Source organism: Schistosoma mansoni (genome assembly GCF_000237925.1).
Source record: "Schistosoma mansoni, WGS project CABG00000000 data, chromosome 1 unplaced supercontig 0076, strain Puerto Rico, whole genome shotgun sequence".
NCBI lineage: Eukaryota > Metazoa > Platyhelminthes > Trematoda > Strigeidida > Schistosomatidae > Schistosoma > Schistosoma mansoni.
In genome coordinates, this window is record NW_017385990.1 from 928,457 (window position 1) to 945,308 (window position 16,852).

The window sequence follows — 16,852 nt, forward strand, 5'->3', positions numbered from 1 at the left end:
TGATTTATCAGCTATTCTGCGGTGGCATAACGCAGGTTAGCTGATTAACTTATTTGCTCACAAATATAGATCACAATGATAAACGTGACTATCTTGGTTTTGGTGATTTTGTCAGTCATTGTTTGACAATGTCAGGTAATGTGATCACTCTGCGTTGCAAGTGTTATCGTCATACTATCGGATACATATGTTTACTTTTGTTTACTAAGAACCCAATTTAAGTCTCGCTGTTCACAGTTTTTTGAAATGTCTTCCACTGACGTGTAAGCCAGCAGAAATTCGGAAGTATGTAGTTTTAGTTAGATCTGAAGACCATGGTTCTTACTGAAACACTGTTATCGTACATATCACGGATGAAGAATTACATTTGAAATACAATCTTCACATATGAAGGCTTTGAAAAAACAATGGGTGAAGTGCCGATATGCAGAGAATTTGCTCCAAGGCAGTTTCACCACACATTACCCGAAGTAATCGGTGCTACAGAATCACCCAAGTGTGTTCTCACTATTTGCAAATAATAATTGCCCTCATTTTGAATGCTTTCGCAGTCGAATGATATACAGCCCTGTCAGTGAACAGATTTGAGTGGAGACTTGATGAACAAACACTCACCCATTACCATTTTCCGTTTGAATAAACTTTTTCTGATGCATGTCTCATAAATTACTGCATTATCACTAACTCATATTGAGAACTCCTCCTCATCTCCTCTTGTTTTCATCTCCGTTCCCCTTCTTATTCTATCGATTCCATCTTCTTACATATTAGCAATTGTTTATTTATCAATAGGTTTTTACAAGCTTGTGCCTAGGTATTGGATATTAGATAGCGCGTTAACCGGTATTTAACGCTTCAACGCGGGCCATCCAGTTATTAGACGATGTAAGACTCTTTGGTTATTTCGTACCGGGTTGTAAATCTAGAAGGGAATTTATGCAGTTTGTGCCACGTATCTCTCAACCTGTTTTTAAACTTCTAAGCCATATATATCCCCCGTTTCATTGATTTTCGTGGTCGTTCAATACGGTCAGCTATTAGATTTGTATAAACACGTATTTGGTTATACTGCAGTGTTTAGGTCGAAAAATGGGGGACGGTCTGCTAATCCTTTTATGGATTAATGCTGTAAGTCATCCAACTGCTCCATATTTCGAATCCCGCCGCCTTGATTTACCGACCAGCATTCCTTGTAATTTGAATCTGGATTTTAGATATAAATATTTGTATATTTTCGTAGCGCTTCCATATTTTTACAAATGAATTACGTCGACCGAAAATATGCAGTCAGAATATATCTTCAGAACCATTGAGCCTAATAGAGATCTGTAGATGTTTTCAAACGAGTTTTTATTAGACCTATCTTCTCATATAGTAAATTCCATAACTTATAGACTTTAACCTTTAAAGTGTCCAAGTTTACTTATGCCAAACACCCTATTGAGACTTTAAGACTTTTTTGAAGCAAAAATCGGAAGTGATCTTATGGAGTAATGTTCAGGATTAGTTTAATATATCATGATCATATGCATGACCATATCCCTGAATTCATTTCACTCTTCACTGTCGAAAATATGAGGCCAGTTGACCTGTGTTAGTCCTATTTCCCTGAAGGTGTTCACCCATGGGGTTGGTACCACTTGTCCAGTCAAGACTATCCAATCGTTGACCATTTAGTTTGGTCAGAATTTCATCCTCGGTTTGTTTGATATTGAGAGATAGTTAAAGATAGAGAGATAGTTAACCGTAGAGAAAGAAGAAACGTAGGTCATTTTAGCATCCTAGTCACTATTTAAAATACACAATTTGAACACAATACCACTCCACAGAACAATTAGATCATTTTTTGAGGATTGTCACTTTTAAATGATTTTTATATTGTAATCAAGACGTCTTAGACAAAGTTTCACATGACGAAAAACAAATTGAACTTCGCTAATTTAGTGCTATGTGAAACATCCCGGAATTCGTCTTTAGATTTATCATTTGACTTGTTTCTAACAGTTAATAATATTTCTTCAGACAAAGAGTGGTTGTTTACGTACAGCACTCTGGCTTCGGACAAGAAAACACGTTACTAAGTGTCATAAACTCTTTGAATGCTAGGTTAATAAATCCGCGGGTAGCCTTACGGTTCCTCAAAGACTTTTACTGACAAACCTTCGATCATTATGCGTTTGAACAGTGAGTAATACAACATTATTTGTATAATTATCCATGTCTTCACGATCACTGTAGATCATGAAGCTTTTAGTGACAGTGTTCGGTATTTCATAAACACCAAGTCATTCAGCTAATATATAAAGGTCGTTCTAAAAACCTTGAATACCCCTATCATGTCTTGTTCCCGCTCCCAGTCTTCGGGTATCATCTAAACATTACATTTCTACTATAGTAAGCCCCCGAATGCCCTGGTACAGCCGAGAGTGAGGAGAGTCCGCTCTCCCTCTCCAAATACTCTCACATGGCCACGTGTATAAAGCCTTTGCCAGGGAAGTTCTACTCACTGCCTTCTCACACTAGGGGTGTTGTTCACGAAATTGAGAGGACGAAAAGCGAATGTCTGGCGCTTTAACCGGACTGGTGGACACGGAAAGTCCACCTAGGCGAGTTGGAAAACCCTGATTCAAAACCAATGGTGCACATGGGCTAGCTCCAGTATCTTGAAGGAACAAAGGGCTTATGGACCAATCGTTGGACACCGGCTACCATGGGAGCGCATCTCCTTACGATGCTCCACTGCCTTGTGGACTAGACCTTTAGGTCAAAGGCTCCGGGTATGGCCCCCTAAGAAAACCACCTGTTTCGGTTTGGGCACCTGGGCAGTACCGCAGCCCTCACACAAATCAAATGAGATTTGTGTGGCGCATATTTATCTGGTGCTTCTTTGTACCAATATTTATGTGTTGAATTAAATAATAAATAAATAAACATTACAAAAACAATGACTTCAATAACGACTTCGATGAGCGTTGAAAAATGCCTAATAGACAACTACTATCCATAGAAATTTATTGGGGAATATAAGAAAACCTAAAGAAAAGAAGACAGAAGTGACTACGGTCAATAAAAAAACCGATATCTAGGCATCTCAATTTCAAAGGTGATGACGTTGCAAGCGCAATCATCAGAAGGCTTAGCACTGTATTAGCCAGAACTTACCCAGCAGCCAAACTATTAATTCTGTATAAAAGATGTTTAGTAACCTAGTCAAAAGTCAACAAGCACCCCTTTTATGTTACCGCCAACTGTATTTATAAGTTTACGTGTGCCTGTCAAAGCAGTTACATTGGCCGAAAAGATAGGAAGGCATATATTGGATTTATCAAACGTGTTTTAAAAAGCCTCAAGAAAAGAGAAAGAACAACTCTAAACAGTGTAGTTATCAAACATCTCTTGGATGCAGGTGATTAATAAACAGCCAAACTTCAGTTTTCGGAAGCCGTCGCTATCAGGCGTCGAAAACCTGATTCATGTGTTCAAAAGACGGTGGTTATTACTCTTCCATTGTCTTGGTGACAAATATTCATTCGTTGGATCTTAAAAAAGAAATGTTTTAAAACTTTCTTGTATTTATTACGTTATTGTCTTTTTATTTAGACTGTCTCCCAGATTAGTAATCTTATTTTATGAAGTGAGCTTTGCTCAATTCATTCCTATCAGCGCTTACTCATTATGTAGTTATTTGTTTCCGGGCTTTTGAACTCTTGTTTCAACAATGTTGTAGAACGTTCTTTTACATAAGGTATATATTTCCAATATTCAGTCTGTTAAGTTTACTTACACCCTTGCTACACTATACTGATGTGTCTTCATAATAACTTCCAACTAAACTCTTTTATGTAATTAATTTAAATGCATTTTGTAATTATGTTTTTAAATACCATAGGTTGTAATTAGCTGATGAGAACCAAATAAAATAAGATGAATTCATGCTATTCTTCTGAAATCTTTGTTTTTTGCTTTCTTCAAAATGAAGGAAACTATGTGTATGAGATTTCAAAAAACTAGAAACGTCATCTGTACGAGTAACATTGACCCTAAGACAGCACCCTCAGGAATTCCGCTTAGCACTAAATGGCATAGAGCCACCTTTCAACTACAGTTGTTAATTGTCCCATAGTCCTATTTTCGTTTGGTTTAGATAGTCCACTTAAGGTTAACGAAGATCATAGCTTGATGGGCTCTTAATGGCACTCGCATGTCATGAACAATTTACTAAAGGAAGTAATCTGTTTAGTTCCTTATTTATTTATTTAAACACATAAATATTGGTAGAAGGGAGCACCAGATACATCTGCGCCACTCAAATCTCATTTGATTTGTGTGAGGGCTATGATACTGCCCGGGTGCCCAAACCGAAACAGATGGTTTCCTCACAGGGCCACACCCGGAGCCTTTTACTTAAAGATCTGATCAACAAGGCAGTAGAGCATCGTAAGGAGATGCGCTCCCATGGTAGCCGGTGTCCAACGATTGGTTCATACGCCCTTTGTTCCTTCAAGATACTGGAGCTAGCCCATGTGCACCATTGGTTTTGAATCAGGGTTTTCCAACTCGCCTAGGTGGACTTTCCGTGTCCACCAGTCCGGTTAAAGCGCCAGACATTCGCTTTTCGTCCTCTCAATTTCGTGAACAACACCCCTAGTGTGAGAAGGCAGTGAGTAGGACTTCCGTGGCAGTGACAGTATACGCGTGGCCATGTATGAGCATTTGGAGAGGTAGAGGGACTCTCCTCACTCTCGGCCGTACTAGGGCATTTGGGGGCTTAGTTCCTTACTACCGTCGGTATAGTGACTTCCATTTTTCTGCCGTTCATTTTGTTAATTCTTCGTCCTTCCCCCTCTTTTTCCAGTTGAATACAAGGCATATCTGTACCAGATAGTTTGTCATTTACTAATTCACTCGGTTATTTATTATGCTTTACTATTTCATCTAATTCATTATATTTACTCTAGTGTTGATTATTTTATAATCATCTGTAAAGTATATATTCAAATCATAGTTTATATATTTAATAATGATTCAGGTCTGAAGCTAATAATTTTGAATGGGAATTATCTAAAGAAAATATAAAACCATTAAAAAGTGGTCGATCTGTTGAACTGTTAAATAAAGTACTGATATCACAACGATCAAATGAATTTCAATTAAGACGTCGTCTTTTAAGAGAGTAAGTTTATATATACATTTCTCTATTTATCATTTCTATCATTTTATAATTTCGTAACTATCATTTTTACAAATAATCCTTTGAAAGATCATTAGAATTGAGAACGAAATCAGCAAGATTTGAGTAGTTATGGTGATTATTCCTTAATTGTCAAAAACTCAGGTGTGCCTGGTCCTACGTTGTAGCTGAATGACTGCGTTTTTGAATAATTTTTTCTAGTTAGCGTTTCTTTAGCGAGTTGGTTTTCTACGGGACAGGGTCGTTGACCCCATGCCCAACCCCCCTCCTTTACCCGGGCTTGGGACCGGCAGTAGCCCCCCGGAGGGGCTACAGGCGGAGTTAGCTGACCGACTGACTGAGGTGTAATTAAGTTTGATTTTCAATTTTAATTACATTGATATCAGTATAATTAAATTCATCTTAAACAATAATTATGTACCAAATTAAAGTAGTTTTTAGTTACATTAAGAAGATTATTTTCATCAATAAACTAATATCATTTTTAAGAATCAATATTGTCAATTTCGGTTACTAATTGTGTTCATTATTAAGTAGTGACTGAAATGGGTTTCATGAAATTTCAATGTTAAATCCTAATCAATTAACGTAATTATGTTGGATGTGCAACACTTTAGCCAACTCTTGCTCTTGGTTTCATAGTTACTGTTATATCTTAGTGAAGATTAAAGTACGAGTAACTCCTAGGATCTATTAATGGACTAGTATTCTATATATATTCTTATTGTATATTCAGTGATTAGATTGTAGGTATCTATATTTATCTTATTATAAGCTTCATTTTGACGTATAGATAATTATTATAAGATTTACTGTTGCTAAGTTATACTCAGTTTATTAATTACCATCTCCCACGTTCACAGCTACATTTTGGCTTGATCTTGTACAAATGTTATTTCCTATTTTATGGCGCGATATAGTCTGTTTGATTTGTATATAAACCCAGTATGTCTGAACTATACGATTCATATCGTGGAGGCTGTTATTGGTGTTCTGGACTCAACTGGAAGGGCTAGGCGAACAAAGGACCAATAAGGACGCTAGGCTGTTCATACCGGTCGAACGTCATTGGTTTAGCAGAGTGCTAAGATTGGATAAGTGTTTCGATTGTGAATAAAATTCGTAATAAAAAACCCATCTGGTATGTCATTACGTTCTGTGTATTCCAAGGTCAGTAATAGATTATGTATGTGAGATAAGCTAAACTACAATTTCGTCCTTTTTCGAGGATAGTTGAGAACTATCATGCAAAAGATATCAGGTGCTATTGGTAACATTTTCAGTGTTCACCAAGTGTGTTGTATTCACCACTGTCGATCATTTTCTCACTCATTTGGTGGCTGTACTGCCTACCGGAGCGTTTTACGTCAAGCTTTACATATAAATGTTTTTAAATATTTGAGATGTCTGGATTTGATTATGTCTGGCTGCACAATCACTCTAAAAGTTTTCCATTTGATAGCCGGGTTTAAGCATTCGTTAATAAAAATGAAATCGAATTACGATTATCAGCCAGGTTTTTTGAATTCTGTCATAACAACTTTTTACCTTCTTATCCTTCATTGGTCAAAGCCAAGCTACATGATTTTGGTTTCATTTACAAATCTATTAATGATGATACGTCTCATGATATTCGGATATATTTAGCGGGTCAGGGTTAGATTAGTATAGAAACTTGAAAAAATGTTGTCACTTTGAATTGTCAATGAGGAGAAAATTAACTACTTCTCATGTAAATGATCAAATACTGACTCGTTTATTCAGTTTCGAGTTATTTTATGTCTAAGAATTCTTGATATTGCTGGTATACCTGAATGGTTAATAGTTGGAGCAGGGCTCTATCCTGTAACTGTGTTTGTAAACTAAATGTCAGCCTTAAAACTTAAAAGAAATCATTATTTTTCATGGACTTCAGTTTATTTACTGAGTTAAATCATTCGTTTACCATCCGTTATGTATGTACAATTCTTGTTTACTTTCCATAGAATATAACCCTACAATTTCTCGACTAAGTGTAGCTTTTTTAAAGCTTGCGTCTAAATTGGCAATTTAGGAAAAGTGTAATAACTAAGATAATGTATTATAAAACCTGGCGAAATGTCCACATTAATCGGACAGTTGCATTACAACTTTGATGCCTAGTCAGTGGTCTTGAGTGCTGTTAGAGGTATAAAGGCAGTTATCACTTCCCGGTTGCCCACACTGTGGAAGGGTTCTTCTAGAGGTACCTGAAAAGGAAATTAGGTTAGAAGTGGTTTTAATGACCTGAGAGCGTGACCGCAGTGCCCAAGGGACAACTGCTTGAGGTCGGTCACACACGACCTTTTTGTGGGTAGTTTTCGTGTTGGCTCCGTACTTGTTGGGACCTTACCGCCAGAGACGGATATCCGTGGGATAAGGCGAGGTGTGCATTTTTAGGGTCGACGTTCTCTAACCCCACCCCTCCTTGTGGGAAGGCAGCATCGCTGTTATGCTGGTCGTCTTAAGAAAACACCTTACTGCCGTCACACCTCTGTATAGTCAGCAGTACGACTTCGCCTTCGGACTTTGGGTTTGCTGCTTTTAGTCTTACCGCTCTTCAACCGACCTGTCTGGCATGGTAGGACTTTGAGGAACGATTGTTCCAACCAGTATAGCTCGATTGGTTCATCACGATAGGCAGGCCCGACCACCACGTCAAGGTAGCGGCAACGATCGGGTGGATTTAAAACCGGTAATTGATTGAAGTAGTTCTGATCAATCTTATACCGTAACAAAAATCATTTTAGTTTTCCATTGAAAAGAAGTGGAGTGTTTTTGTTTTCCTGAATTTCACAGTTAACCAACAATTTACAATGAACGGCTTCTGTTTTTTTTTGGGGGGGGGGTGTTGAAACCTGTGTCGGATTTCTTTGTTCAAAGGATATGATTCGTAACATATATATCAATATATAAGAATGAAGTGTATTCTATCGAAACTGTTTTACATCAATGCCATTATCAATTATTTTGATTATAGAGAATTTGTTCTAGATAATGTTCAAATAAATAACAATTTCTGTTTTTATTTCATTTCAATTCTTTCCCAGTTTATAATATTCATTATATTAAATAAATATTGGTACAAAGAAGCACCAGATACATATGCGCCGCACAAGTCTCATTCGATTTGTGTGAGGGCTATAATACTGCCTAAGTGCCCAAGCCGAAGCAGGTAGTTTTCTTAGGGGGCCACACCCGAAGCCTTTGATCCAAAGATCTGATCCACAAGGTAATGGAGCATCGTAAGGAGATGCAGTCCCATGGTAGCCGGTGACCAACGATTGATTCATACGCCATTTGTTCCCTCAGGATACTGGAGCCAGACCATGTGCACTAATGGTTTGGTATCAGGGTTTTCCAACTCCCCTAGATGGACTTTCCGTGTCCACCAACCCGGTTAAAGCGCCGGACATTCGCTTTTAGTCCTCTCAATTTTGTAAACAACACCCCTGGTGTGAGAAGGCAGTGAGTAGGACTTTTGTGGCAGAGGCTATATACGCGTGGCCATGTGAGAGCATTTGGAGAGGGAGAGCAGACTCTCCCCACTTTCAGCACTGGACTGCCGTTTCGTCCTATTGTAGGACTCTTCAGTAGTGTGCATTCACGATCCCGCCTCGCGAGCGAGATTCAAACTCAGGACTTACCGGTCTCGCGCCAGAGCGCTTAACCACTGGACCACTGAGCCGGCATCCGATGGTATTAGCTTCAATTGGCTCATGATTTCAAGTATGAAAATACTGAAATCTCCACAAAACCCCTTCCAATATATTACAGTTTTTCGGTTTTTAAACAAATATTTTCATCATTATTTATATCAAAAATGTCATCTGTAGCAAAGTTGATTGGCAGATAAGATGGAAGCCATAAATGTTTGTGTTGATATGGACTATCTTTGACACGATCGATGTATTAGTTTATCCGCAGAAGGCTAGAGCTTCAACGCGTTAGTGAAAGGACTTCATTCCCATGTTTGTAAGATGTAGTCCTTTCAAAATGAGGATATTCAATGATTCTATTTGATTACCGTCATCTCTTAAGGATTGTTTTTATCAGGTAACAAGAATGAGTAACTTCCAATTTCTATAATATATCTGAGTGCAGTGATGACAGTTCAATTGGTGCCACAATTTTGAAACACTCGCTTCAGTAGTTTGGCAATGCTTCATGAAAGTCATCCAAGTACCTTGCACACTCTACGTTATTTACCGATGATTCAGCTCGTTAAAAATGAGGATAAATAGTCAGGTTATGAAATAACTCTGTGGTTACTCTATAGAACTAGTTTTTTTCATCTTAACTCCTTATCTGGGGTAATGTAAATCATCCAACTCCAGTGGCTTCAAATATTATCAAACGATTCAGAGTATAAACCATTGTCATTGTAGTTTTCTACTACATCACCTTAACTGGAAGAAAACTATATCAAATGTGTTTTCAAATGATTTGAATGTTTTTATTAAATCCGATTGTTTGTTTATTTACTAGTTGTGAAGCTTTTCCATCTGTTTTTTTATCACTATACATTGGCTTCATCTTGTTTGGCCCATTCTTTTGATGCCCTATGTAAATGAATATGTTTGTTGTAAATCTGTCATAATATATGAAAGAAAGCATATACAGACTAAAGCAAAATATTTATAAAGAGTGAAGAAAATACCTAAGCTGTCTGAAATTGAAAAGAAATGCCCTTTTACTGTTTACATATAGCATTGAGTTATAAGTTTGTACCTCTTACTACTGCCCTCCTTAATGCCCTGGTACAGTCGAGAGTGGGGAGGGCCCACTCTCTCTCTCGAAATACTTTCACATGGCCACGCGTATACAGCGTCTGTCAGGGAAGTCCTACTCACTACCTTCTCGTGTCGGGGGTGTTGTTTACAAAATTGCGAGGACAAAAAGCGAATGTCCGGCGATTTAACCGGGTTGGTGGACATGAAGGGCCCACCTAGGGGAGTTGGAAAACCCTGATTCCAAACCAATGGTGTACATGGCCTGGCTCCAGTATCCTGAAGGAACAAATGGCTTATGAATCAATTGTTGGTCACCGACTACCATGGGACTGCATCTCCTTACGATGCTCCACTGCCTTGTGGATCAAACCTTTAAGTCAAAGGCTCTAGGTGTGACCCCCTAAGTAAACAACCTGCTTCAGTCTGGGCATCCGGGCAGTATCATAGCCTTCACACAATTAAAGGAAATCACAATTTTTTGTGTGGCGCATATGTATTCGGTGCCCCCTTGTTCCAATATTTATGTGTTCTAGTAAATAAATGCATAACCTCTTACTCTATATAATTCAATTCAGGCATTCACGTAATATTAAAAGCGACGTTTATACAAAATGTAACTTCGCATTACGGAGTTGTAAACTTCTGCTTGAGTACTTAGTTGTAAGAATGATAAAGGTGACTAGGTCAATGACATAACATCAACCCATGAGGTAATTAACTGAGGCATGTTAGTAAATCCAGATTACCCGTTTGAAGTCTATGCGATCACTGTTCCCATCAGTTGGAGACTTTGGAGGGTATTGAACAGAGTTGTGCGTAGTGGCGTAGGTACATTCATACATCATTTTCCTTCAGATTCTAAGTTTATCAGTTTCAGAAGGGGTTTTGTGGAGATTTAGTATTTATCATAGTTGAAAGCGTGAGTCAATTGAAGCTAAACCACCATGGAAAACCTGGAAACTCTGGACGGCCGTTTCGTCCTATTATGGGACTCCTCAGCAGTGCGCATCCACGAACCTGCTCTCGCGAGATTCGAACCCAGGACCTACCAGTCTCGAGCCGAAGCTCTTAACCGATAGACCACTGAACTGGCATCCAACGGTGTTAATGTCTAACTTCAACTGATCCACGAAGTTGAGCAACCATTCACCAATTGTCTTCAGTGAGTTCCTATCTCACAATAGACGTGGTTTTGAACTCCACTGGTCACTGCTTCTCACTAGAGCTCCTAGATATACTTCTCGAAGTCACTAGTGAGCATATGATTATATTAATTATCAGAAGGGGTTTTGTGGAGATTTAGTATTTATCATAGTTGAAAGCGTGAGTCAATCAGTTTCCCTAAAAATATTTTTTCGTTACTCCACGAACCATGTCATGGATACCCAAATTTTGTGGCTACCGCTAATACTTTTGCTATTTATACGGTCAATTTTTCAAACCGAATAACTCGTTTTACATATCAATAGTGTACGCTTCAAATACATTTCACTCAACTAAAAATAGACCTATGTGAAATTGGAAACTTCAATTGTTTCTTGTTGTACCTTCATAGTTATGGTGTAGTTTTTTCTGTCAGCAAATATTGTCAGTCTCAGGTTAAATTTGTGGGATTTTGTTCAGCTTCATAGATCTACAAATATGGTTTTGAACTCTATAAATCTGAAGAGAGTTTTAACAATGATGCTATTTCATGGTGAAAAAACCATCGGTTATCCCGCAATAAATATTATATTGGACCCCTGCTCAGTGATCCTGATAGTTAAAGATTTGCTTAGAGACTGACTTGAATGTTTTAGATTCGCTGGTGGGGACTACAAAGGAGTCCCATACTGGAGAAAAACAGGTGTCCAGTGCTCCCTGGTTTTCAAAAATATATCAATCGGGATCGGTCTATCCTAAATGTAATTTATTAATTAAACTAATCTCCTTTAAACTTTGCTCACTTAATTTTGTATAGCTTTAATTTAAAAATATCAGTCAGTCAGCTACAATGTAGGACCAGGCATATTTATGCATCGCGCCAAGTTGCCATATCTCGTTAGCACAACAAGATGAACACCGGATTCATAGAAGTAGTTACTTCACTGGTGGTAATGTATTAAAGAACGATTGTATATAAGGATATAGTACAGGAAGGAAGACAGATATGAAGCCATTATAATCTCACGGTTCAAGGGAAGACAAAGAGTGTATACACCTACGCCATTGTGATCGATTCTGAGCCATGTCACCTAGAGTCTCCAACCATTGGTTACTATAGCCACGTGGACCCCAACCAAGTAGTCTGCATCTACCAACATGGCTTAGACTAGAAGTTAGTGACTTCAAGGACTGATGCTACGTTTTCGTTTGGCCGCCCCTAACTGTCTTTCAACCATCCCCAATACTAGTCAGCATTGAGTGTACAACTCCCAATCGAACCAATGTTCCATACACACACTACTGATGTTCTTCAAATCATGTTAGATAAATTGAACTACTTATATGATGTTAAGTAGTATATTTAGTATGTTCAGAAAATTTTAAATATAAATTACATGTAGAACTTTATTTTCTTGAAATTTGATTGGTTTATATTATTCATGTTATCCCTTCAATGTAAAACGATAGACTACCATTTATTTAATTGTATATATGTTTGTCTACCCATCAACTATTTTTGTAGTTCACTTATTATAGAATTATATTCTAGACAATGATGATGGCTAGCTAGGTTAGTGTGTATCTACTTGACTTCTCCCCCCCACCTTCTTTTTTTTTATACGGAAATGGATACCAGTGTATATAAATGTAGGTTTTCTGTCAAAAAAATACCGACAGGAACTATGTTTATAATTGTTTAAGTCATTGATCTACTCTTATATATAAACCAATTATCATATCATCATGTTCAATCAAGATTTATATCCTATAACACCTATAAATGATACATCTGAATTACAAACAAAATATACTATAGACACTATTGATGTACTTGCATATGATATTGCACCTAATCCATCATCATTATTTACTAAAAAATGGCGGATCTTCTTTGCACGACGTTTAAGTTATCATAACACCCGTAGAAAACATCTCATTCAAACTAATGATACATTATCAATGATGACTCAATATAAACAGAATAATAATTCTTTTGAAAAGAATATCATAGAGATGAAATCGCCACAAATGGATCCAAAACAACAACAACAACAGTCTTATTCAACAAGATCTGATTCCTTGTCTACTAATAGACCAACTATTCAATCTCCATGTAATCCATCATGCTACCCTGACTTATCAACTCCTTCAAATCAATTCATTCTATTCCATTGTGAACGTATATTAATATTTTTTAGTTATTTATTTCTATTTATCACATTACCCTTTTCATTAATCTTTTGTTTATATGTTATAAGACATTATGAAAGAGCGGTGATATTTCGTTTAGGACGTTTACTACTAAATGATCCAACTGGTCCTGGTTTATTATTTATCATCCCATGTTTAGATGTTGTACAACGTGTGGATTTACGTACATTCACATTTGATGTCTTAACACAAGATGTATTAACAAGAGATTCTGTAACAGTTGCTGTTGAAGCTGTTATCTATTATCGTATATTTGATCCAATTCTATCTGTTGTGAATGTTAAAAATGTAAATTATTCAACACGTTTATTAGCACAAACAACATTACGTAATGTATTAGGTACCATAGATATGTGTGCATTATTAACTGAACGTGAACATATAGCTATATTAATGCAAGAAACATTAGATATAGCTACAGATGTATGGGGTATGAAAGTTGAACGAGTTGAAATTAAAGATGTACGTTTACCATTAGAATTACAACGTTCTATGGCTGCGGAAGCTGAAGCAACACGTGAAGCTAATGCTAAAATTATATTAGCTTTAGGTGAAAAACAAGCATCCAGTATATTAAAATTAGCTGCATTAGAAATTAATAATTGTCCAATTGCATTACAATTACGTTATTTACATACATTAAATTGTATAACTAGTGGTAAACAATCAACTATTCTATTTCCTATACCAATTGAATTGATTCCATTAGTAAAAGGGTGATAGATCCTTACTATTATTATTGTTTTCCAATGGATATATACCTTACGCTTGTTACTCCCAATGGAGTATAGGCCGACGACCAGCTTTCTCCAACCCACTCTGTCCTGAGCCTTCCTTTCTAGTTCTATCCAATTTTTGTTCATTCTTCTCATGTCTGTCTCTATTTCTTGGCGTAATGCATTCTTTGGTATTCCTCTTCTCCTTTGGCCTTCAGGATTCCATGTAATGAGGGATTGTCCTGTGATGCAATTAGGTGATTTCTTCAAAGTGTGCCCACTATCCACTTCCAACGCTTCTTTCTGATTTCTTCCTCCGCTGGAATCTGGTTTGTTCTCTCCCATAGTAAATTGTTGCTTATAGTGTCTGGCCATCGGATCCGAAGTATTTTGCGTAGACAACTGTTAATAAATACTTGTATCTTCTGGATAATGGCTTTCATAGTTCTCCACGTCTCCGCCCCCCATAACTAGGGGAGTAATACTTTACCTATTTTTTTTGTTATTGAACTTATTAGATATCATTTAAACAGATTTCTATGATCAGTGATTGTAATAATTAGGATCATTATGATCAGTATTGTATTATTGATTCAATAATGAAATTGTATCTATGTGTTATAATATTCATCTATTGAGTTGCTATGTGTATGAGTAAGACTGTTTGTGTTTACAAAGAGAAACAATAATTAATCAAATATTTTGTTATTTTTTATTGTCTTTTATGTTATAAAGTGTTCATTGAAACGTCTATATTTTTATTATAAGTTCACTGGTTCGAACCCGTATTTCGATGAGTTCAGTTTAAGAAACTTATTTTTTTTTATTTAAACACAAATATTGGTACAAAGGGGCACTAAATACATATGTGCCACACAAATCTCATTTGATTTGTGTGAGGGCTGTGATACTGCCCAGGTGCCCAAACCGAAACAGGTGGTTATCTTAGGTCAGTCAGTCAGTCAGCTACAACGTAGGACCAGGCACATATATGCATCGGTCCAAGTTGCCATACCTCGTTAGCACAACAACATGAACACCGGATTCATAGTAGTTAATTTAGTGTTGGTGGTAGTATATAAATTATAGGTTGTATATAAGGATATAGTACAGGAAGGAAGAGAGATATGAAGCAATTTTAATCTCAAGGTTTAAGGGAAGATAAAGAGTGTATACACCTACGCCATTGTGATCGATTCTGAGCCATGTCACACAGAGTCTCCAACCATTGGTTACGATAGTCACGCGGACCCCAACCAGATAGTCTGCATCTGCCAACATGGCTCAGGCTAGAAGTTAGTGACTTCAAGCACTGATGCCATGTTTTGGTTTGGCCGCCCCTAACTGTCTTTCAACCATCCCCAATACTAGTCATCATAGCGCGTCGTGGTAATCGGTGTTCAGGCATGCGTAACACGTGGCCCAGCCATCTCAGTCGATAAAGATTCATCACCTCATCAACTGATTTATCATCGTTCCCTAATACCCTGCGTCTAACCTCACTATTACTTACCCGGTTATCCCAGCAGATGCGAGCAATATTTCTAAGACATCTGTGGTCAAATACTAGTAACCTACGAGTATCTTTGACCTAAAGGTCTAGTCCACAAGACAGTGGAGCATTGTAAGGAGATGCAGTCCCATGGTAGCCGGTGACCAACAATTGATTCATACGCCATTTGTTCCCTCAGGATACTGGAGCCAGATCATGTGCACTAATGGTTTGGTATCAGGGTTTTCCAACTCCCCTAGATGGACTTTCCATGTCCACCAGTCCGGTTAAAGCTCCGGACATTCGCTTTTCGTCCTCTCAATTACGTGAACAACAACCCTGGTGTGAGAAGGCAGTGAGTAGGACTTTTGTGGCAGAGGCTATATACGCGTGGCCATGTGAGAGCATTTGGATAGGGAGAGCGGACTTTCCCCACTCTCGGTCGTACCAGGGCATTTGGGGGCCATGTTGACAAAAATACCTATGGTTGATTGGTACAAAATTAGACTTAGAATACATATTGTAAACTCTATAGCAAGTTATGATTAAGGTATATTTCAAAAGTGTTATGTTATTCTCTACGTTACTAAATAAGGCACCATTTTTTAGGCAGACTTTATCTGTCCGTGTCTAAATTGTGTTTTTTTCACAGGCGATCGTTATTATTATTATAGAAATTCTGTTCATTTTTTTTCGTGCTAATCTAGTGTTTATATTGGAATTTTAGGTGCATAATTTTTTCTGTGGGTGAAGTGGATGTAGCAAAAATTCTATTTTGTGACTTGATTAACCAATAAAAGTGTATCAGTCCAACTGATTGTTGTATCATCAAAGTTTTATTTAGATGGTATTTCGCGTAGTTTTCCTCTGGTTTGATATAACAACTTGAGTTGACGCGGACGAGTGCCAAGTAGCATGAAACCCGGGTCCAGGGTTTCCTGTTGACCACCTTCAACCATCATCTTATCTCAACATAGTGCACGCAATGTCGAGCCACCTAGACTAGTGGCCACATTGCAACTTGATCGATAGCATTCGATCAGCACTGAGGACTTGACATACATGACATTGATCACCACCCAGTGATCAATCAATTGTGATTATTTCCCAAGTCTTTGGAAAACTGTTATTGACCGGTTGCCTACTCCATGTAAAAAGACGTCTAACGCCTTTTATTCACATAAACTACGACTCGATAACCTATTAGTATCATATTGCTCGCGAAACTAGAAATACATAATTCGATTGAATAGGAGATCTCATGGTTGAACACACTTGAAAAACTTTCTAGAGTGAGATGATGAATTAGTTATTATCTGGGATAGCACTTGAGATGAGGTGAGCT

The 16,852-nt window shown here is 37.5% G+C and overlaps 1 protein-coding gene across 1 annotated transcript; it reads left to right on the top strand.

Moving 5' to 3' along the window:
* Positions 1-407: 407 nt before the first annotated feature.
* On the top strand, positions 408-14,019 carry Smp_210100 (SPFH domain / Band 7 family protein,putative; the record flags this gene model as incomplete). Its single annotated transcript, XM_018791777.1, has 5 exons — positions 408-496; positions 5,030-5,173; positions 6,708-6,847; positions 12,845-13,201; positions 13,439-14,019. 5 exons carry the CDS (start codon positions 408-410, stop codon positions 14,017-14,019), a joined length of 1,311 nt encoding a protein of 436 aa, XP_018645097.1.
* Between the last annotated feature and the right edge of the window lie 2,833 nt (positions 14,020-16,852).